The 23,995-nt window shown below is 42.2% G+C and overlaps 1 protein-coding gene across 1 annotated transcript in view; it reads left to right on the forward strand.

The window, feature by feature from the left end:
• Nucleotides 1-23,764, forward strand: part of MFAP3L (microfibril associated protein 3 like) — a 48,949-nt gene extending 25,185 nt beyond the window's left edge. The window contains exons 2-3 of the mRNA XM_019481393.2: nt 11,883-12,284; nt 18,880-23,764. Coding sequence (XP_019336938.1) covers nt 12,011-12,284; nt 18,880-19,742 — 1,137 coding nt within the window. The 5' untranslated portion in view covers nt 11,883-12,010 and the 3' untranslated portion in view covers nt 19,743-23,764. The remainder of the gene's footprint in view (nt 1-11,882; nt 12,285-18,879) is intronic.
• Nucleotides 23,765-23,995: the final 231 nt, after the last annotated feature.

The following is a 23,995-nucleotide window of genomic DNA, read 5'->3' on the forward strand; positions in this document are numbered from 1 at the left end:
GTATGTTAAACAGTGCAAACACATTGCATGCTGTGGCATTAGAAATAGGTGCATTATTCACAGGCAACAAAGCCACAAATAATGTAAGCAGTTTATCCCCAACTACATCATCCCATTCTGTATTATGTTTATGGCATATCATTTTAGGAAAGAATTTTAGCAACATCATTTTTAAAAAAAATAATGCAGCTATTTTCCTTATCCTTTCAGCTATAAACCCAGGTTGCCTTAGTTACCTAGGGTGTGCAGGTATCTGAGTGACAGAAATAAGTGCCAATATATTTATACAAGGAGGTTAAGTATCTAAAATACCTTTTGCACAATTTATGGATGTCGTGATTGTGAAGTCTGCTAGCCTGCAAACTCCCAGTGCTAGAAACAGATACTTTGTATTGCTGAAAAGGTTTAAATACAGTCATCCTATGAGGTGTTTCAGGATATGAAACCTTAAATTACTAATCCTAAAACACTGGAATTCCTTAGAAACAGCTGTCTCCTATTTGCACCATAAGCCATGTAATTTTAGTAGGGGATAAAAATGAATACTTTTGTAGCTCAAAGTTACCAAACTTCTGAGTAAGTTCCAAGTATGCCCGGGAAGATAGGCTAGTGGCTCATGCATAGTCTACCATGGAACTATGGCTCTAGTCACACCTGTGGAAGTAGAATGAATGTGTGTGTGTGTGTTATGCACGCGCACGCACATAACACACACACACACACATGAAATAACCTTAACTTCTTACATGGTTCTTCCCCTCCACAACCAGGCACTGTTGCCAAGCTGTAGTATTTCTTGTTTCATCACAGAAAATTACCTTGATATCCAAAAAATCTGTCCTTTCCTCCTGTCTGTATGTCTGAAACATTGGTGTTTGCCCAAATCATCCCTTAACTTTGCTGCTTCACCTACTTTCTCTCTCTCTCTCATTTCCCCAGACTACAAAATACAGCCATCCAACGTAGTAAGTAGAATAATCAGTCCTCCATTGCCTTCTTTATTCCTATATTATATTCAAATGCCTGATCCTTATCTTCAGTCCTGCATAGCTCTGCCCTACATTTTGTCTTGTGACCCTTTATGCTCCCATTTGTCCCTTACTCTAACTCAGTGCTCATTGCTGCGTTGCTGATTTTTCTCATGCAATTTTGATTTTTTTTTTGCATATTTTTTTCATGCTTTTTATATTTCTTCTTCATCCCTTACCTGGAACATCCTTCCAGTTTCACTCCTGCCTCTACTCAGGTTCCACTTATTTTCTGAGCTAAACTCTCCTTTGACCACTATCCTGAAATTGTTTGTTCCCTAAACTAATACAGAAAGTTAAAAAAAATCATAGATTGTAAGCTTGGAAGAGACCTCAGAAGATGATTGGGTCCAGCCCCCTGCACCAGGCAGGAAAGAAAGCTGGGGTCAGGTGACCCCAGCAAGATGACTATCCAGTCTCCTCTTGAAGATTTCCAGGGTAGGTGATTGCACCACTTCTGGAGGGAGCTTATTCCAGTCTGGACACCCTAACTGCGAATAAGTTTTTCCTAATGTTGAGCCTGAAATTAGTCTTCTAGGAGTTTGTGGCCATTACTCCTGGTTCTCCCCAAAGGCACCCTGGTGAACAGTTGTTCACCAAGCCCCTGATGTACTCCCCTGACGTAGCAGTAAACTGCTACCAAGTCCCCTCTCAGCTTTCTCTTTTTTAGGCTGAAGAGTCCCAAGTCCCTCAGCCTTTCCTTGCATGGCTTGCCATGCAAGCCCCTAATCATACGGGTAGCCCTTCTCTGGACTCTCTCAAGTTGTACCATGTCCTTGTTAAAGTGCGGCGCCCAGAACTGGATGCAGTACTCCAGTTGGGGTCTCACCAGTGCCGAGTAGAGCTGAAGAATCACCTCCTTGGTCTTGCTGGAGGTGCATTGATCGATGCATGCCAGAGTATTATTTGCCCTGCTGGCAACAGAGTTGTCATATTCATGCTGTCATCTATTATTACCCCCAGGTCTCTTTCAATCGTAGTGCTTGTCAGGTTGTCGTTGCCAAGCCTGTAGGTGTGCAAGGGTTTGTTCGTCCCCAAGTGGAGCACTTTACATTTCTCGATGTTGACCTTCATCTGGTTCTGACTCGCCCAACTTGCTAGCCTATCTAGATCTGCCTGTGTCTGTAGCCTATCTTCAAGCATGACCACACTTCCCCATAACTTGGTGTCATCTGCGAACTTGGCCAGTGAGCTCTTTACCCCCTCATCCAAATCCTTGATGAAGATGTTGAAAAGTACAGGAACAAGGACTGACCCCTGCGAGACACCTCTGCCCACTTCTTGCCAAGACATACATCTGTTCATTAGGACTCTCTGGGTCCTACCCTACGGCCAGCTTTGTACCCACCTAACCGTCTCGCAGTTAAGCGCACCATCTTCCAATTTTCTCATGAGAACATTGTGGGATACCAGATCAAAGGCTTTTTCAAAGTCAAGTTATATAATATCTACCACTTCTCCCTTATCCAGGTGGCGAGTCACATAATTGTAAAAGGAGATGAGGTTGGTTAGACAAGACCTGCCTGCAACAAAGCCATGCTGGCTGTCATTCAGAATCATACCTTCTTCAAGCCTATTGCACATAGACTCCTTAATGACTGTTTCCAGGATTTTTCTAGGATAGAAGTTAAGTTAATTGGCCTGTAGTTACCTGGGTCGGTTCTCCCTCCTCCCCTTCTTGAAGATGGGCACACCATTGGCCCTCTTCCAATCCTCGGGGACCTCTCCGGAGTGCCACGAGTTTTGGAACAGTTTTGCCAGCAGCTCCTCAATGACATCAGCCAGCTCCTTTAGCACGCTCGGATGAAGTTCATCCAGTCCTGCTGACTTATATATGTCTAATTTCTTTAATTGATCACGCACCAGTTCTACCGCAATAATAGGGAGGCAGTCATTTCTACCCTGCTCATTTTGTACCCTATCTGGCATGATTTTCCCAGTGATTTAATTTGCCAGGAGCCATAAACCTCTTGATTTGTTTATGTTGTAGCTTTTTCCTTCCCATTGTCCTAAACTGTTTTTTGTTCCTTTTGTCTTGCCAAGCACTGTAACTTGTCTTGTAACTTTTCTGCATAGCACAGTGCAGATCTATAGCACTGTCTAAATTAATTCTGTATGCAATCCTATACTGGTGAATGTGCAATTTTATAAAGCATGACTAGATGCAGTGTTAATGGGCTAACGGTAACACATGAATAGTTCCTGTGATGAATAGGCAAGCTTAAAGGAATTTTTTTTCAAATATTATTCCTAGAGTTCAGTGATTTTTTTTTGTTTTTTCAGTTAAATATTTTATTCACTGAAAAATGTAGACGTGGTTGCCTGGAACCATTAGCAAATTTCTGCTGAATTCAATGAAAACTTTCAATCAAAATTGAAATAAAGAATTTCAGACAGGTCAAAATACTTAATAAAATCATAGGAAAATAAGAATGGAAGGGACCTCAGGAAGTTATCTAACTTCCAACCCAAGCAGCAGCAGCATACCTGTCTAAACCATTCCAGTCAGGTGTCCATCTTTTTAAACTTCCAAGGATGGACATATCACAACTTTTCTACCTGCTCTGTTCCAATCTTAAGCACTTTCTTAGGCTGGATATTAAGAACTTCCTCGCTAAATTTTCCTTTTGTAATTTAAAACAAATTACCCCTGTGGCTACAGAGAATAATAGTCTTTCACTGTTCTCTTTATTACCTTCAGATATTTGAAGACTGATATCAAATGCCCACTCAGTGTTCTCTTCTTCAGCCTAAAGAATCCCAGTTCTTCCAGCCTTTTGTTATAAGCCATGTCGCCTAGACCTTCTCTAGACTCTGTCTAATGTTTCCACCTCTTTCTTGAAGCGTAGGACCTAAGTGAACATAATCCAGAGAGGCCTTGTCAGTGCTGGATAAAGTGGAAGAATCACTTCCCTTGACTTGCAAGTGATGGTCATATTGATACATTCTAGCATACTAATGACCAGAGATCCTGGTTTTCCATGATAAAAAATGGAAATTCTCTGATAAAAACCCCAAACTCCATGATTACAATTAAAGGCCCACCCACAGCCCCCTGGTTAATAGAGCATGCCAGCTTATAAGGTGCCGGTTAAGGCAGCTTTTACTGTACATGTGACATAAGTTTTGCTTTCAAGAATTTGAGGTCCATTTTCCCCAAACCCCATGCACCTAGCTCCTTGAAACTTGGCAGGCTTCATGCCCTCAGAAGGGGCTACCATTCCTGCAAGTTTCATCCACATCAGGCCAGAAAGGAGAAAATTATAGGCTGTTTCAAGCTTCCCAATTATAGCCTATGAGCGAAACATTAAAACAGTGACACTGTTTCAACAAAACGAAACGGAACAGCGGTTTCAAGTCAAAACGAAATGCTGTTCCATTGAAACATTGAAACGCAAGTCAAGACGGGATGGTGCCATTTCACACAGCCCTAACAGACACTATGTTTTTCTGTAAGGTTAATTGTAAATACTGTATTTTTGCAACATGTCTGCACACTCCAACAAGAATGCCACAGGAGTGGCAAAATTGGGCAAAAAAATGGAAACTTCAACTAGCTGAGCAGCTGGGGACTTGGAGGTGGCATTCCTACCACATGGTCTGAGTATTTATGTAGAGGGCCAGCCCTCTCATACTACTCTCTCAGCAGTCAGATTGTCTCTTCAAGAAACCGTGGTAGCATTGTCTCCTCTTTTCCTTCTTGATCAGACCATCCCTTCTGAAGGAGAAGTGTTAGGTCTGAAAAGTCAGCATTAACTTTAGCACAGATGCAATACCTAATAGAGTAGATGATTATGGTAATTTAGCATGTTGTTTCTACATGCACTTTGATAGTGGCAGTGGAGGACTAATGCTACATTGTCTCTCTTCCCCCCCGTTTTTTTCCAAGAGGTTAATTGAAAGCATTATAAAATGAAGACAGCCTATAATGGCATGTAACAAACTAACTCTTTCAGAGGAGAATGAGCTTTCATACAGCCTACTTCATCAAATGCAATGAATGGACTTGTAGAGAGCAAGGGTACTAACTATAAAGGAATAAAATTATTTAAAAACAACAGGCAGGAAAAGAGGGAGGAAGTCCAGGCTTACTGCTTTTTATATTTCTTCCACCATGCTGTGTGGAGATAGCACAGCTCTTCATTTGTTTACATGAACGTTCCCATTCTAGAAAACAGAAAATTCTGCAGAAACACTTGAATTCTGCAGGTTCTCAATTCCTGTAGATTTGAGTTCTGTTGGCTTGCTCAGGGCAAAGGTAATAAAAACAACTTAGCAAGCATATGTTCAGAATGAAAGGGAAAAAATAAGTTAAAGATGGTATCATTTAGGTAGGCATTAACGAGTTTCAGAAACAGAAATTGTGAGAGAGTTATTGGTATGTTCGTGTCCTTGTCCCTCAAGGGAGCGATCCTCAATGCACAAACTAAGTCTATTCCATCTCGGAGGAAAGGAGGCAAGAGGGCACAGCAGCCCCCCTGGCTCTCCAGGGACCTAGCAGACCTCCTGAGGCTAAAAAGAAAGGCCTACAAAGGATGGAGGATGGGAGTCACCTCCAAGGAGGATTATTCTGCACTGGTCTGGTCCTGCAGGGAGCATACCAGGAAAGCCAAGGCTGCAACTGAACTCCAACTAGCTTTGAGCATCAAGGACAATAAAAAGTCCTTTTTCAGATATGTGGGGAGCTGGAGGAAAAGCAGGGGCAACGTTGGACCCCTGCTGAACCAGATGGGGCAACTGACGCCCAGGAAAAAGCCAACCTATTAAATAGGTACTTTACGTCGGTCTTTCATCAATCCCATGGGACGCCCATGCCCACTACGGGACAGGGAAGTCTGGGTGAGGGTGATCCCCTGCCCTCCATTAATGCTGACTTTGTGAAGGAACATCTTGAGTAGCTGGATACCTTCAAGTCAGCCGGCCCTGACAATCTTCACCCCAGGGTACTCAAGGAGTTGGCGAGCATCATAGCCCAGCCTCTAGCACAGATCTTTGAAAACTCTTGGCGCTCTGGTGTAGTGCCCGAAGACTGGAAGAAGGCCAATGTGGTGCCTATCTTCAAGAAAGGGAGGAAAGGGGATCCGGCTAACTATAGGCCCATCAGCCTGACTTCTATCCCAGGGAAGATCTTAGAAAAGTTTATTAAGGAGGCCATCCTTAATGGACTGGCCGACGCCAACATCTTAAGGAATAGCCAGCACGGGTTTGTTGTGGGTGGGTCTTGCTTGACCAATCTCATTTCCTTCTACGACCAGGTGACCTATCACCTGGACAAGGGAGAAGAGATTGATGTCATATATCTTGAATTCAGAAAAGCCTTCGATCTGGTTTCCCATGATCACCTCTTGGAGAAACTGGCCAATTGTCGCCTTGGGTCCTCCACGAACCACTGGCTGGAAAATTGGCTCCGGGGTTGGACCCAGAGGGTAGTAATTGATGGAAGTCACTCATCATGGTGTCCTGTGACCAGTGGGGTCCCCCAAGGCTCTGTCCTTGGACCCATACTGTTCAACATCTTCATTAATGATGTGGACACTGGAGTCAGAAGCAGACTGGCCAAGTTCGCTGACGACACCAAACTTTGGGGCAAAGCATCCACGCCAGAAGACAGGCGGGTGATCCAGGCTGACCTGGACAAGCTCAGCAAGTGGGCGGACGAGAATCTGATGGTGTTCAACGCCGATAAATGCAAGGTTCTCCACCTTGGGAAGAAAAACCCGCGGCATCCTTATAGGCTCGGCAGTGCTATGTTGGCTAGCACTATGGAAGAAAGAGACTTGGGGGTCATCATTGACCACAAGATGAACATGAGCCTGCAGTGCGATGCTGCAGCTAGTAAAGTGACCAAAACGCTGGCTTGCATCCATAGATGCTTCTCAAGCAAATCCCAGGACGTCATTCTCCCCTTGTACTCGGCCTTAGTGAGGCCGCAGCTGGAGTACTGCATCCAGTTTTGGGCTCCACAATTCAAAAAGGATGTGGAGAAGCTTGAGAGAGTCCAGAGAAGAGCCACGCGCATGATCAGAGGTCAGGGAAGCAGACCCTACGATGACAGGCTGAGAGCCCTGGGGCTCTTTAGCCTGGAAAAGCGCAGGCTCAGGGGAGATCTGATGGCCACCTATAAGTTTATCAGGGGTGACCGCCAGTATCTGGGGGAATGTTTGTTCACCAGAGCGCCCCAAGGGATGACAACTAGGTCGAATGGTCATAAACTACTACAAGACCGTTTCAAGCTGGACATAAGGAAGAATTTCTTTATTGTCCGAGCCCCCAAGGTCTGGAACAGCCTGCCACAGGAGGTGGTTCAAGCGCCTACATTGAACACCTTCAAGAGCAAACTGGATGCTTATCTTGCTGGGATCCTATGACCCCAGCTGACTTCCTGCCCTTTGGGCAGGGGGCTGGACTCAATGATCTTCCGAGGTCCCTTCCAGCCCTAATGTCTATGAAATCTATGAACATGAGACACTAGAGCCCTATTTTCAGAGGTGTGGAGAGCCAACCATTCCACATGCCTTTATTTGGGAGTATGAGTGCTCAGGTCCAGAAGAAAACAGACAGTTTGTCTCAGAAAGGGATTCCATGTGATTTTTAAACACTTTAAAAGATTCTAAGGCCATAAGTGTATCCACATTGGTCCTCTTAAACTGAACTTGCATGGAATCTAGGTGCCTAGGCTCCAAAGAGGACTCCAAACTGGCTCTGCTCCTGTGGCTGCAGCACCTCCATTTTGTACTGCAAAAAATCTTATGCACTTTTATTAAGGCTTCTATCCATGCTCAGATGTGATTTGGTTTAATCATATAAACCTCTAACTTCCACCTAAGTACCTCGAGGGATCTGATCTCTCTCTCTCTCTCTCTGAGAGTACCAAACACAAGTCATTTAATTGCTCATGACTTGCCCAAGGTCAGTAGAAGAATAGAAAATATAATTCTGAGCTTCTCATTCATTGTTTTCTTTTTGTGCTCACCACACTGTGTTTGATTTTAAAAGTTTTACAAATGACATCTTTGTTGTGGCTTTTCAAATTGGACATTCTTCAAATTTTGATTATAATCAAAACATGAAAAAAGTTGCAAATTCTAAAGTGTTGACAAGCGCACATAGCCTTTTAAAAATGTCGTTTGGTGTCTATAACAATGGTCCTTTCTGGTAAACAAATGGAAATGTTTTGCTCTTTTAAGAACAGTAATGCCCATGTGTATGTAATGGAGTAAATTGTTCTGTGTTGAAGGGAATGAAAAAGAACTAAGTTGAATTTTGCCAATGGAAGACAATAATGTGTATTCATTCAGTTAGAACTCAGTAAAGAGGCCCTTTTCAACTTCTGTTGCTCCTTTTAATATATGGAAGCAACTAATCTTGCCAAGAGTCATTTTTCCACACTTAGATGAATAAAAAGCAACAGTGTGTTCTATTAGTAACCAAAATCCTTAAATAAAATTAAACTACTTTGCAAGGGAAAACGTTGATTTTTTTTTGGCCGGGGGGGTCATTAAGGCTGCCTACAGATGTTAAAAGTTAAAAAAACAAACAAAACCCCCCCCCAAAAAAACCCCAAAAAAGATGCTATGCTTTAAACTCGGTGTACCACTGCACTAAGCCCAGCGCACATGCAAAAGAGGCACTGCATTAGTTGGACCCAGCTTACTCAATGTCTGTATAAATCATGTGCTTCAGCGGGGCTTTTCAAGAAGTCCTGCCGAAGTGCCCAATCTATACAGACGTTATGGAGGCGAGTCTAACTAACATGCTGCCTCTTCCACTGAAGTGCAGTTTGTTTAAGTTTTGCGGGTTTTTTTACATGTCAGCGACCTACATGTTTACAGTAGTTTATAGTGAGATGCCAAATATAAGAGTTTATTTCTGCTAAGTAACTTGAGCTGAATGAGTGACAGAATGAAACCTATCAGTAAAACTACTATTATTACACATCATTAGATTTATCATAAATTGGGTTCCTTGCACTATATTATGAATGGGATTTTCAAAAATGCTTAGCTTGAACTAACTCTGGTTCCTGTCAGTCAACAATAAAACTTCCATAGCTTTCTGCAGGAGTATAATGAGGCCAGTAGTCAGTGTTCTTTTAAGTCTTACCTTTAACGTCCAAACTGGTCACTTTTATAAGACAGGACTTAAGGAGTAGGCAGGATGGTTAGTTAAGGAAAGGAACTCTAATAAGACTGGTCACAGATACTCTACCCCAAACACTTGAGTCATATCTACATTGCCAAGTGTGCTGAGAAGGACCCTGGTGAGACACAGCATGCCCTCTTTCTTCCTGTGACAGTAGCCACACTGAAGTAGCTTTATTGGCAGTGACTTGAAATGAATATTATATGGCCACCACAGAGCAGTGCTTGGCATGTGCTGGTGAAATTCTGTCTGCAGTATTTTCTGGCTTATGGCCAGGACCACACTAAGGTGCTACTTTGCATCCATGTAGGGTGTAGCATGCACAGGGCAGGTGCGCCCTGCTTTACTGTATTACCCCAAGTGCAGTTGTTTGAGGACGTAGATGCACTCTTAATGTTACACAGCCAAAACAAGTCTGCCAATTACATTCTAGCCATAATTACATTCCAATTGCTCTTTTTTTGCCTTTTAGATTTGATTGCTATAAAAATTTAAGTTAAAATTTTTATAAAATATTAGGTACTCTTCTTTAAGTATATTCTTCCAGCTTGAGCAAATTCCATTGTTCCTGCAGAGCTTAACACATTGAATTGAGTTCAGAAAAATGAATGATATATCACCCGTGTTGCTATAGCATTTGGGCAGTCACATATTTAAGAACCTAGACATCAACTCCAGCAGTCCTTACCTGAATATTCCTTACTTGAAACAGAACCTCTTGTGCAGAACAGGTTGCACAGATCATATCAACAGGACAGGCCTTTTCTTTTCCATTTTGACTGTCTATATTTGGGGGAAAAATTATAAGTAAAATTTTTAGAATAAAATTGTAACTGCTTCTGGAGCAAAATTGCTTCTAAGTGCCTGGGCTTCTCCCATACCTGTCATTTGGAACAACGTTATTTTCTGAAAAACATGTGCATCTTTCTCTAGTAAGAATGGGGATTGTGATAACCAGGGATCCAGGTTTTCAGATTCCCACAGAAACTGGAAAAAAATGTGGATTTCCCTTTTTACCTGAGAAAAATGCACATTTTTCAATTTAAGAGAGAACCATGTGGATTCTCCACTTTTGCAAAGAGCTCTCTACAGGCTGGCAGAGGTGGTGGGGCAGATGTGCATGCATATGTACATGGCTGCCAGACAGCCTGGAGAGCAGCTCCCACAGGTAAGTCTGGAGGGCGGGGAGAAGCGAGGTGTGAGGCTCCCTAGGGAGGGAGGGAGGGAGTTGGGCAGGGCTAGGGCTGGGGCTGGGGCTGCTGCCTAGCCAGGCAGTGCATGGAGCTTGGGGCCCAGGGCCAGAATACATGGCTGCAGGGTGCTGGCAGGGAGTGGGACGGGGCCACGGGTGGCTTGGCGGGGGATAGGACCAGCTCCCAGCTGCTCTATGTCCTCCTGGGGGGGTATGGTGGGCACATGCCCCCATATCTGTGCACAAGGTGGATACAGGCTGCAGACCTGGGCTGCCTGCCCTGCTGCCCTCTCTCTGGGGCTCCACAGCCCAGCAGGTGGGACCCAGCGTGGTAGGGCAGGGCAGAGTAGGGCCGGGTGGGGAAGCTCCTTGCTGCTGCAAGCCTCACGTCACCCTGATGAAGTGCCCACAGCCCGCCCACCAGCAGCAGGGGCAGCGGTGTGGGGTTGTTCCCTTCGCTGCTGCAGGGTAGGCAGGGAGCACTTTGCCAGGGTGGCCCAGGATTCACAGCAGCAAGGATTTTCCCTGCCCACCCTACCCTGCTCTGCCCTGCCATGCTGGGTTCCACCCACTATGCTGCAGAGGGCCTCGGGGAGGGCAGCGGGGCAGGGAGCCTGCACCCATACCTGTCCTCACCTTGCACACAGATCTGGAGGGCATGGGTCCCTCCTGCCCCCACAGGAGTGTATGTAGTGGCAGGGAGCTGGCCCTTCCTGGCCCAAGCCTGCAGCAGGCAGCCCACACCCACCACTCCCCATGGGCTCTGCTTCAGCCGTGCTGCCCACAGGTGGAGGGGAGCTAGGCTCCACACTCCAGTACACTGCAGCAGCTGCCAGCTCCTGGTGGCAGAGGGCTATGGACCTGAGTCCCTGGCTCTGTAGCCCTTGCAGCTGGTGGCCCCATCCATCAGGGCTGAGGGGGGCAAGGGGCTGTGTGTGGGAGGCAAGGGGCACCAGCAGGGCTGGCAGAGGCATTGGGGGGAGTGAGGGGCACCAGCAGGGCCAGGGGGCTGTGGCTTGGGAGTGAGAGGCCTAGACCTGGGTTCTGAGAGAGGAGGCAGGGCGAGTTCTGATTTTCCATGATAAAAACCCCCAAATCAAAAATCGAATACCAAAATTTATAAGTATTTAGAATTTATTTTATTACACTGTGATTGAGGCACTGGAAGGCTTCCAAATTGCTTCAAAATTGCAAATATATCAATAAAATGTTGTGTTCAATTGACTTTATTTGTGTTTGTGTATAGATGTGTGTGTATGTATTTGTGTATTTTATTTATGTGTGTGTGTGTAGCATGTTAATTGTGGGTTTGGGTTTTTTATCAGAGAACTTGCTATTTTTTATAAGAAAAATTGCAATTTTTTATCAGAGAAAACCAGGATGCCTGGTGATAACATAGACATTAGGAAAGACACTGAAATGGTGATTGTGAAAGAGTGTGTGTCACTATTTTAAAGGAACATATTTAATGAAATGGTTATATAACGTGTCTCATTTTTTCTCATTTATTTATTTTATAGGATTTTTTCTTAGATATAAAACTTCATGGATCACAGCAAAACCTTCCTCTGACTTGCACAGCTCAAGGGGCTGCGCTTAACAGACGACTCCTTCCCCTAACTCCCTGCTGGCAGCCTACTGGAGAAGAATGACCATATGGAATGGCCACAACTTTTTGCCTGCCATACTTCTTTTTATCTTACTAACAGCTTTGACAACTGCTGAGGATGTGACTAATAGCACTTTAAATCGCACTGACATGAACTTGGGATCTGTGCCTGTGGTCATCTCCAGAATCGATCATATTATAGTAAAAGAAGGGAGTAGTGCCTTGCTAGACTGCAATGTCCAAGGCAATCCTGGTCCTCATTACAAATGGTACAATTCCAATGGCCGTTTGCTGAAGGAGGAAGAGAAAAATAGTAAGTTTTTAATATTTTGAGTAATTTATTGTAGCCAAACAAGAATGTTAAAGCCAATACCTTGTTTATAGAAGACTAAGTATGTATATGTGAATTTTAACAACTTTATTGTATTCTTTTCCCATAAAGAGTTACAAGCGGGGGCTGAAAGGGATCGGTCTCCTGGGATCATGGCAGTTGTAAATTCATTTATTTTACAACCTTGAGAGAAACAATTAAACCAGCAGTTTTTCCAAGAGCCACTCTAATTAGAATGCCCCCCGCCCCACCCCAATGCATGTGTATAGATGCCCTTAGTTCTTTTATTAAGTTTTCACACTGATCGCTTTGAACACAACATAGTTAATTAAGTCTTTTTCATATTAAATGCAGGGTGGCTTGTCTTATTAATAGGTGACCTGAAAGAGAACCCTGGCATGATGAGATAATGATTGACCCAGCTATCTGTACCACAGCATAATGTTTCTGTAATGACTTGCTGTAGAACTGGATATATGTGAGTTGTTTTCTTGGGGGTTTTTTTATTTAGTTTTTTCCAAAAGTAGCCAGCCATTTTCTGTGTGTTGGTACAGAAAGGAACAGACTGAACTATTAAATGCACATAATCAATTGGATATATGGGAGTGTGTTGTAACTGGGGTTCTGACATTTTTATAGTACAGCTCTTTGAACAGCAGCCAAAGTAGGGTGAAGATTAAGGCATTATATTACTTCAGCTTTGGCCTTCCTAGCATATTTGTCCAATAAGAAATGTATTCTTTCCTCCTGTCATGGTTATTTCCTCACCCAGGCCTTTTAATACAGCAGCCAAAGTTCTGTACAGTGGCATAGGCAATCACAGGACGAGGGTCACGTAGAATTTAGAATAGGTAAAACATTGACTTTGGTTCCAAATCATGTAGATTCCACATAAACTGGAAAACAAGATAAATCTTTTGTAGGGATGTATCACTCCATTATAGAATATTCATATAACTGGAAATTTAAAGTAATACAGAATTAAATTCATACCACTGTAGAGGGTCTGCTTAAAGCCTGAATGCATCTTAAATAGAATTTAAATACTTCAAGGCTAGGGACAGACATTACAAATAAACTGGTTTAAGTGATCAGAAACTGGTTTAAACCTGTAACAGAACAGATTTTCAGTGCACATAAACCAGTTTGAAAATGGCTAAAACTGGTTTGCGATAAACCTGGTTGAATGTAATATAAGACTTAACTGATTTGGCTCAAGCTGATTTATGCAATGTCTGTCCCAGACCTCCTACTAGTTTAAGATAAACCAGACACTCCCAGCATGCTCTCTGGGCTGGGCAGGGCTCTCTGTTCTACAGCAGGGCTGACCCCTCCCCTGTGCTCCCTGGCTGGATCTCCGGCAGAGACTGCGGGCCGCTCCCCTGCCCTCTTCCCCTCACCACTCCCTGCTAAGCAGGAATTCCCCCCATCCCCTCTGCCTTGCTGAGGAGGTATTAGCTAGCAGACCACATACTGGCTACACTCTGTGCTAAAATCACAGGCAGAATCAACAGGTAGCTGATAATGTCTCTCTGTTGCTTTCTTAATGGGGTGTTATCTATTCATCCAATCAGAGTGTCCTGCTGGCACCTGGCCACGCCCCCCTCAGCTCAGTTCTGTGGAAGGGATGGGAGGGCTGCTCTAGTGTCCCTGGCTTCTCGCCTGAGCCACTGCAGGCATGTGCCTGCATGACTGGGATGTCTGTACAGTTACAAACTGGTTCAGCCTAGCCAGGTTAGACTAACCTGCAAAAATTGAATCAATTCAGGCTCAGGCTTTTTGAATGTCTGTCCCCAGCCCAAAGGGCTTTGTGTGGGTCCTTTGCTGTTCCATGAATTTTGCCCCCAGTGACTGAGATCTTTGAAGATCTTTGGATAACTTTCCAGTTTATCTAGTGCAAATATAACCTGAGAATCAGCACTGGTACCTTCCTTTTACCCATGTCTAATTGTTGTCTCATTAGGCTTGTATTCTCAGCCACAATCCTTTGGCACAAAACCACTCACTGAGGCACAATCCGAATGCCATTATGTCACTGGTAACAGCTGCACTAAGGCTGTATCAGCAAGTTGTTTTGTCATTTTACAATGAATAAGGACCTACTGATTAAAGAATTTAGCAATACCAATACATTGCATCTTACTCTATCATAGTGGGGCCAATAGTACTCTCTTAAACTTGCTGACACTTTTCATTGTAACAACCTTTCTTCAGTTTCATGTAACCTTTCTGAAAATTGAACTGTTTGGGCTGAAATTTTCCATTCAAAATTTCTGCCTCAGACTGAATAATTTTCAGAAAACTTGGATCAGAAAAGTTCAGGCTCTTTCTTTTTTTTTTTTTTTTTTTTTTTTTTTTAAAAGCTCTGGGACAAAGACCTAACATTTGGCACAGGTGGCCTTTGTACCAGGGATGTGCACAGGGATCCCTGTGAAAATCTCCATGAATTTAGCCAAGTGATAAGTCTTTCAAAATCAGTGGGTGCATCTACACATGCAATTAAGTCAAAGCAAGAAACTCCAGCACTTATCGTACCAAAGTTTATTGCTTCCTAGACATCATGTTTACACGTGCACCTGGAAGTGTGGCACGTTGAGTCAGATCAGAGCAGTTCTGGCTGGCAGGAGGTTCAGGGGGCCAGTCTGCCAGCCTGGGGCAGCTCTGACCCAACTCAATATGCTGCAGAGGGGCTGGTTGGAGCACAAGGGTGTTCTAGTGTGGGACTAGCCAGCCGGGAGCCCCTCATGAAGCACCCTCATGCCCCAACCAGCTGGCTCAGCATGTACATATGCACTGCTACAGAGTAAAAAACTCCACAGCAGAATAGTATTTACAGTACTAACCTGCTGCAGAGTTAATTGTTAGGCAGTTTACTCCTGCCTAACAGCACTGCACATGTAAATATGAGACATTTACTTCAGAGCTAATTGATCAGCTCTGCAGTAAATGTCTCATGTAGACACATTCAGCTTGTGCTTGCTTATTAAATACTGATCAGCTTGGAAGCTAAATTCACTGAAGAATCTTAGGGTGCCTGTAGACATGTGGGGACACTGCTCCAAAGTCCTGTAATTACAGCGCATCAGAGCAGACTTGATTAATCAAGTTGTCTGAAGCGTGCTAATTAGCATGCTCCAGCAGCCTCCTCATCTGTATACTCAGATTGCCTGTACTTCAAAATGGCAATGGGGGTGCTTTAACTAAAGCTCAGCAAACAAAGTTAAAGCATCCCTGCCACCATTTTGAAGCACAGAACGCTGAATAAGGAGGTGCTGCAGGCGCTCTAATTAAAGCAGTTCTTGGAGTGCCCCCCTCCAGCCCTGCAGCATGTGTAAAGACACCCTTAATCCCAAAGGACTGAGCAGGCCTTTCCCAAAAATTGAGATTTGGACTTGCTGTAGGCAAAACCAGGCCTGGGCACCAGAAATGAAAGCAGGAACCCAATCTTTTCTTTGCTTTCACTCTTTTCCCTTGTAATTCTGAGGTACCACGGAGGAAGAACCTCCTGGGCTCAAATAAGGAAGAAGTCAAAGGTCATACTTTGTTGGGGGTGACTACAGATCTCTGGTATCCAGGCATAGAACAAAGCAGGTGGAGCTGTGGGGAAAGCCCCATGAACCCCTTCCTCAGTGTCCAGTTTGAAAAAGAGGCAGGAAGCAGCAGCAGCCTGGGAGGGAAGCAATGAGGCAGAGCCCTTGACTCTTTCCCCAGATGGGGGACCCCAGCAGCTGCTCCACCCCTCCCCTCTGTCTGTGGGAAGGGCAGAAGTTTCCCTCATGCCTTCTCTATACTCCACTCCTCCTGGTCCCTGGGACAAGTTAAGACAGATGAAAGTGTGCAGGCATTCATTCTCCTGGGAGAAACTCTCTCAGCTGCTCCAAGTCTCAGCTGCTCTGGCTTCTCCTTGCTGCCCACACTGCCCAGCTAACTCAAAGCAGAACAGAGTGACACAGGCTGCTGTGTAACAGCAGCAAGGCTCAAGGCCTTGCCACCACCATGAAATGCCCCCCGCCTTACCCCATGTTGCTCTAAGTAAGCCGAAAGCAGTGTAGAGCGAGGCAGGGAGCCTTGCTGCAGTGGCTGATTTCTCCCCACCTTCTCCCTGCACTCCTAGGGCAGCCTGGAGGGTTCCCACCATAGGAGAATGCCCCCTTACTGCCAATCAGCTGAGTGGTGGAACATGGGGATGTTCTCCTGGGGCTGGGGCCCCACCTCTTCAGCAAGTGCCAACCGCCACTTGACATCTTGCCCCCTTCCTGGGCAGGGGAGAGAACCAGCTGTCAGCTAATGGGCTCCTGTAAGGGCAAGGGTGGCCCAAGGAGCGGCCCTCTAGTACCCTCTAGCTGGAGAGCTTGCCTGTGAAACTCTCCAGCCGCAGGGCTGGAAGAACATCAGTACAGTTTCCAGGCAATTTTTCTACTGGACTAAATTTTTTCTAGTAGAAACAAACATCTTCATACAGCCATGAAGTTTTGGATATACTCATAGAGCTGTACATGCCAGCCTAAATAATTATATATAATTGCACAGAAAACTTACAGCCCTTTCCTTAGTCACGTTGAACTTATAATTTACTCTGAGGTGGCATACTGTAATCAGCTGGTTTACCAAAATACTGAATTTTCCTAAAAGAAGCATTAACTGTGTATTTCCTCATTTCTTATAAGTGATAACTTTGTCTTTCTAATCTAGTATTGCTTTATGTTAGTTGTGATCATAACTGTACTTTAGTATATACATTCCTTGTGTATTCTGCTGTACTATATTTTATACAGTGAGTAGAAAATTGCAGCTGTAGAGCCACCATTATAGAATTTGTATCTTCCATAATAGTATGCACAAAATTATACCTACAAACACGAAAAATCTTTCAAAGATTTATGCTTTCACAAAATGAAAATAGAATCAAGAGCTTTTTGATGGTATAACTCCATAAAAAATTATAGAACTTTATACAGTTGTAGAAAAACAACTAAAGAATTAAATTCCCTCAAAAGTTAAGGGTCATAGGGCATAAATATCTCCCTAACCTTGAAATAGTTGGTTAAAGATCACTTAAAATCACTTAAAATGAAGCGTGGTTATGGAACTGGAATCTAATCTAAACTTTGCCTATATAATGGCAAAAGTAATCAGGAGTTGATTTTCACTGGGTATAAAACAAGTTAGTAAAGTTTTTTTTAAAATGATTCTAATCCAAAAAGATTAGAATAATCCCCCCCTTCCTTCCCTGGCTGCAGCTCCGGCAGAGACTGCAGGTACAGTGGTGTCTGCCTGGCTGCCTACTCCTGCCCACCCCCTCACCACTCCCTGCTGAATCAGAGAGTCCCCTGTTCCCTCTGCCTTACACAGACACCTCTCAGCATTAGCTAGCACACCACATGCTGGCTGTAGTCCATGCTGTGGAAGACAGGACAAAGGCAGACAGGACTGTGTTGGTTTAGGACTTTTTGGAGTTAATCAACAGGTAGCTGGTAATGTCCCCTCTTAGAAAAAGTTGTTTAAGAAAAGCTTGAACTAATAAGAGAGCCTTTTGTTTTGCTGATGGGTTGATAACTGCTCCCTGTGTAACTCCCTGCTGTGTAAGTAAATGCTGTGTAAATTCCTGCTGGCTCCCTCACTGACTAGTGAGGAAGGAGACCCCTGCCTAATTAGAGTGTCCTGCCAGGGCCCGGCCACACCCCCCTCAGCTCAGCACTGCTGAAGGGAAGGGTGGGCTGCTCTAGCACCCCCCTGGCTTCCAGCCTGAGCCACTGCAGGCATGTGCCTGCATTTTTTGAATCCAGAGGGAATGCCTGTGCACTTAACAAGCCACACTAGGGCCATCTAACAAAAAATGGGCACTTTAACTTTCAGTAAAATATAATCATCTAAGGTATCAATAATATTGTGCATCTCTGTGAAAGTTCTTCCAGAACAGTTTCTTCATACGTAAAGACAATAGGTCTCCCATGATGTGCATAAGTCTTTGAGCAAAAGCATGATTCTGTTGTTGTGGCCTCTTCTTTTCTCACCTATGAGACCCCTATCTCATTACTTGTTTTTTTCAAATCATGTTTTAAAATTTATTAAGCTGGGGGCAGGGACAATGTATATTTACACTGTAAGATGCATGGCAGACTTTTTGGTGTGTTGTAAACAAAACCATATGAGATACTATTACTTACTGTAATACTAGACAACTTATTGTAGGAAATACAGCATTGTTAGTGAGTCCTAAAAGAACTTTTTTCTCTCTCACTCCTACTGTTCCTTAAATTCAGCAGTTTAGGAGGTATACAATATGGTCAAGATGCTCTCTGCAAAATTAGGCTTATAATTTACCTTGCTACAATAGATATAAAATATAATTTATTGTGAGTGATGAGACATTTTTAGAACAAGATCTGACTTCACAGATTATGTCACTGTTGACCTTGACGGTACCCCAAATTTTACTGTGGTGGAATCCCAAAGAGAGCTAAGCTTTTTTTTCTAAAACATGGACATATATGATAAAGTTGATGATTTAAAATGTTATGGTAGCAACATAAACAAGTATTGTTTTTGATCAAATTCTTCTATATCCTTTCCTCAGGAAAATGGTGGTTTCTTGACAGTGGGCTACTGAACATTACCAGGGTATCTTTTGAAGACAGAGGTAAATACACATGTGTTGCTTCTAATATCTATGGCAGTGTGAACAACACTGTGACTTTGAGGGTCATCTTTACCTCTGGAGATATGGGGATCTATTACATGATTGTCTGCCTTGTAGCTTTTACCATCGTTATGATCTTGAATATTACCAGGCTGTGTATGATGAGCAGCCACTTGAAGAAAACAGAGAAAGCTATCAATGAGTTCTTCAGAACAGAAGGAGCAGAAAAACTCCAAAAAGCCTTTGAGATTGCTAAGCGTATCCCAATCATAACTTCAGCCAAAACTCTTGAACTTGCCAAAGTAACTCAGTTCAAGACTATGGAATTTGCTCGCTACATTGAGGAGCTTGCCCGGAGTGTTCCTCTGCCTCCTCTCATCATGAACTGCAGGACAATAATGGAAGAGATCATGGAGGTGGTGGGCTTGGAGGAGCAGGGACAGAATTTTGTACGGCAAACAGCAGAAGGCCAGGAGACCACTGTAGGAGATGAGGTATACATGCTTCCTAATGCTCTGAAGCGCAGTGACTCTCCTACAGCTGACTCGGATGCATCATCGCTTCATGAACCACCACAACAGATAGCGATAAAAGTGTCAGTTCACCCTTTGTCCAAAAAGGACTGTATAGATGGCCAGTCACAAGATAGTGTACAGATAGAAACTAAGGAAGAAGAGATTCCTCAAATACAAGCAACTCCTACAGACCCCCCTCCTGACCCTGCTACTGAACTCGACTCTAATGAGACAGTATTGGCAACTGACAAAAATACCTGTATTATTTATGAAAGCCATGTATGATGGTTACCCTGCAAATCTATGCATAGCAAGAAAAATCAGGTGCGCCTTTAAAAATAGATATTGTACCTGCCGCTAAGCCTTACCTGGAGACTATCATTGTAAAAGCATGTATGTGGATTATTTGGCACTTTCTTCTCAGTTTGAGTTAAGTTTACTGTGATTTATGACAGAGTAATTGCTATTATATTAATATTAATTGCTCTCTTCGGTTTAGGATTTTTTTTCGGAAGTGTTTACCTCAGCTATTTCCAGGTTTGGTCACCTATAGTGACCCCTGGAAGTCGTTTGTAGTGTTTTAATGTAGAACACTTGAACTTACTAAACAGAAAGCTGATTTTCATTTTTCTCTTCCCTTCTCCTTTTCATCTGTTGCAGTTCTGTGAAACTGGTCCCATAATTTGAAATCTGGTCCAAGAGCCAGCACTCCTTAGCCAAATAATATGCTAGCAGATCCCATTTTACCAAACAACTTTGCTGAGCTGTGTTGTGAATGAGGAAGCTATTAAAGAAAATTAAATATGTCCACTTAGTTTGAGACCAAGCTGTTTACATTTAGAACCCAGGGAAATAGTTTTCCCTCATCCTTGGAATGAAGATGCCAACCAGTGCTCATTCACACAGAGAGTAAACATTAAATTTGTTTATACAGAAGGGAAAGCACTTAATTTCTGCCAGAAAGCTACAGTAAAATGTTGTGTGAAGTTCTGGCTTTTTTTCCTCCCTATTTACTTAACCATATGTTCACGTTCTCAGCAGCTTATATTGAAAGAGATTTTTGGATCTGCAAACCTTGTTATCCTATTCGCTTACTTAGTAATAAAGCCTGTCTTTGGTTTGGAGCTCAAATACATTCACTGTATAAGAAACTGAGGCCAAATAAGGTCACTGCAGTTACAGCCATTAGAAATTAATAATAATGAACAGAGAGTTGAGCACTGTCTGTACTTTGTCTGCATATGTTCCTGTTAAAACCCACAGAGATGCATCAAGGTGGCTAAGTCTTGCACCCACCACCAACTGCAAAATATGCAAAAAAATCTTAATCTTTGTATTGAATCACCCATGTTGTCTATGGGGGAAAAATAAGTAAATACAAGGCCAGATTCTTTTATTGAATTCCAGTGTTTGAGGATGCATACAGATATACAGATGTCTCACTATTTAATTGCCTTTACCACTCTGGTAATTAGACATCCAAATGGAAACATTTGCATTTGCAAAATAAAACTATGCCAGAGTACAGTCCTTTTAAAAATTGAATTTAAAATAAACGAGTTGCAGTGAATTGGAACAAATCTAGAACATACTGTACAGAAAGAAAGACGTGTGTAAGCTAGAATCCTGACCCACAAGATTGAAATATACTTAGTAATTTGTTCAGTCCAAAGTACATCTTGCTTTAATGTTCTCATCTTTTTCCTTTTTGTTCTGTTTTTAGATTTCTTTTGGCAAAGAAAGAAGAGATGCATTGTAAAGCAAGGGTAGACATTTGCACTGACTTCTTTTAATTTGCCTTAATTACTTACACAACAGAGGCATCTTGATTTTTCCTAATTATATAACAATTAATAACAAATAGTTTTGCATTTTAAATAGACTTGCCTATTCTTCAGCTTAATTTTCCTAAGGAAGAACAGTATTGTAAATGTGCTTTCTTTCACAGCAGAGTGCTATTATATATTTAAGAAAATTTAACCTTTCAAGATTGTAAACTTCCCAAGATTGTAGGGGTCATGGCAGGGCTGTCCAACTTCAATGGGCTCCCCTGGATTCCTGCCCTTTCAAACTCTGCAGCACGGCAGTGGGAGAGGTAACTGCAGGGGCCTGTAGATTGTATGCGGCCTGTGGGCCCCCAGTTGGACAGCCCGGGATTATGGCATCCCATGTGTTTTATAGAAGGCCTAGCAGAATGCAGTTCCCATTACAATCAAAGTGCCTGCATTCTGGGTTATATTGTTAATAAATAATTCCATAGATTTCAAGAGAATTTCAAAACAAATTCTGTAACTTCAAGCAAGTTTACACTTTATTTTCCAAAGGGCTGGACCACGATAAATAAAGTCTGGTGTAAGCAGACTTATAAGTGCATAGTGAACTTATTCTTACCTATATCATCTGGACCAGGTATTCATACAATATAATGTGTGAATTTCAAACCCTATGAAAGTCTAATACATTTTGCCTTTGACCTCCATGGAGCTACGATTTCACCCACTGGATGCTGATCCAGTAACTGCAGTTTAAATACTTTCTTTCCTTTGTATACCTGGAAAAAAAATTGGAAGGTGCATATAAATGTTGAGGGAGGGGGAAACTAATAGCATGATGAAATTTAGCATAGTACTAAACAGAGTGAGACAGAACTTTATATGAGGGAAATGTAGGTTTATAAAAAATAAAATCTATTTTATACATTTGATCTCTATTTTCATATACATTGCTCAATCTTCAGTATCTTTTTGTATCTATTGTATTATACCTATAAGCATAACATTTATTAATGCTTTCAAGCACACATTCAAGACTGCTGTGGTAAACAAGGTCTAAAAACTTTCCATCTCCTCCTGTGTAGCCTTTGTGCTTGTAATACAAATAAACTAAACTGTTTGATTTTGCATCATTTCACAGTAGGCACTTCTCCCGCAGTACATATTTAATGGTGCAAGAAAAAATTGGCACTGAGTAACTATTTTGTTGGAGCCATAATTATATTTCTAGTATTTCTATTATTGTCTTTTAATTTGAGTCCTTGATGGGTTTCATCATGCACCTAAAGGACTTCAGAGGCATTGGAGTGATAAGTTGCCTATTATTTGGCTTAGGCATAGCTTTGTATGTTGCTGTTTTACTTATTGTTAGCTAAGCACCAGTAGTTTGTTTGGTGCCATACAACAGTCAAAATAGACAAAGTCCCTGCCTAGATGTATGTGTTTGGAGTTCTAAACACATAATGCAATTTTAGCAACATCTTACTGGTGATCTTCTTACATAATATAGTTGCACCATTGTAAATATTTAAATTCATCTCAAGTGAAATGGCACGTCATTTCTACCAGGCATGAAATCACAGACTCAGGTTTATTTTCTTACATTTATTTTTTCTGTTTTGCATGAACATTAAAAAAATATTGAACAGAAAGTTTTAATATTTTTCTCAGCTTCTCATTAAGCACCACTATTTTTGTTTTTGATTTATTAAGTTAAGGAATCCCCACCTTTTTCACACTGCTACTTATGTTTTTCCTGCCTTTGACATAAGCAATCTTGAAGAAACCTACTCTGCAGTGATTCCTATTTAAAATCAGCAAATAGCTACAGTTACTGATATCAGGGATACAGAAGTTGATATCAGAGATAGAAGTTTATACTTAAAGATACTATAGAACCACAAATTATAATGAATGACTTATTGTGGACAGATACTGACTTTTTAAAGGTTGCCCATCGCACATCCATTTTCTTAGTCTATATTTATCAATTTACTGACTTGTAACTTTAAAGTAACCCCTGTGTCAAGAACTGACCACATAAGTACTGTAATATACAGCCAGGGTCACCTGACCTTTGCTAAAGTAACTTACAACTTGATTCCGATTAATTTTTTTTATTTTTTTTTTAAGTATTAATAGTGTTGAATTTAGAAGGTTGAAAATTGCTACCCAGAGAATCTTGGCAATGCACTATTTAAAGTGTTAGCCTCCTAGATAGCTGTCATATTTTGTGGCACTGCTTAAAGCTTCTTAGATGCAAAGAAAATGCTTGCACTAATGTAAATGTTAAGTTATATTTCAGCAATTCTGATTTTTTTTCTGTTTTGTTACAACAAATGTAAAAAGACAACTATGAATGTGTTCTGTTAAGAAGCATAATTTTGCTGTATTTTGATTTTTAAGAACTACAATTCTAAGATTTTATAATTCACAGCTGTAAACCACAAAGAGAAACTAATTTATGCTAAAGTGGCAAAAACCGTGATCCAGCTTGTAAATTGATCATCGTTTCAATAAAGAATTTGCACAGAGTATGCTGAGTTTTGGGTCACTCAGAGTGATAGTAATTGCTCAGAAAAAGTATGATGTGGTTCTGTTTCAAAGCTGAAATGTCCCTTGTCTTCCACTGAATGTCTGCTAACATTCAAGATGCACACAATGCCTATAGTTCTATAATCTGGGACAGCGTCTTTTAGACCTGCTGTTTATCCAGTAAAATTCTTTGCAAGCTTTTGTAACTTGCATATAACTGGCCGGAAGATT

The sequence above is a fragment of the Alligator mississippiensis genome, chromosome 2 (genome assembly GCF_030867095.1).
Source record: "Alligator mississippiensis isolate rAllMis1 chromosome 2, rAllMis1, whole genome shotgun sequence".
Lineage (NCBI taxonomy): Eukaryota > Metazoa > Chordata > Crocodylia > Alligatoridae > Alligator > Alligator mississippiensis.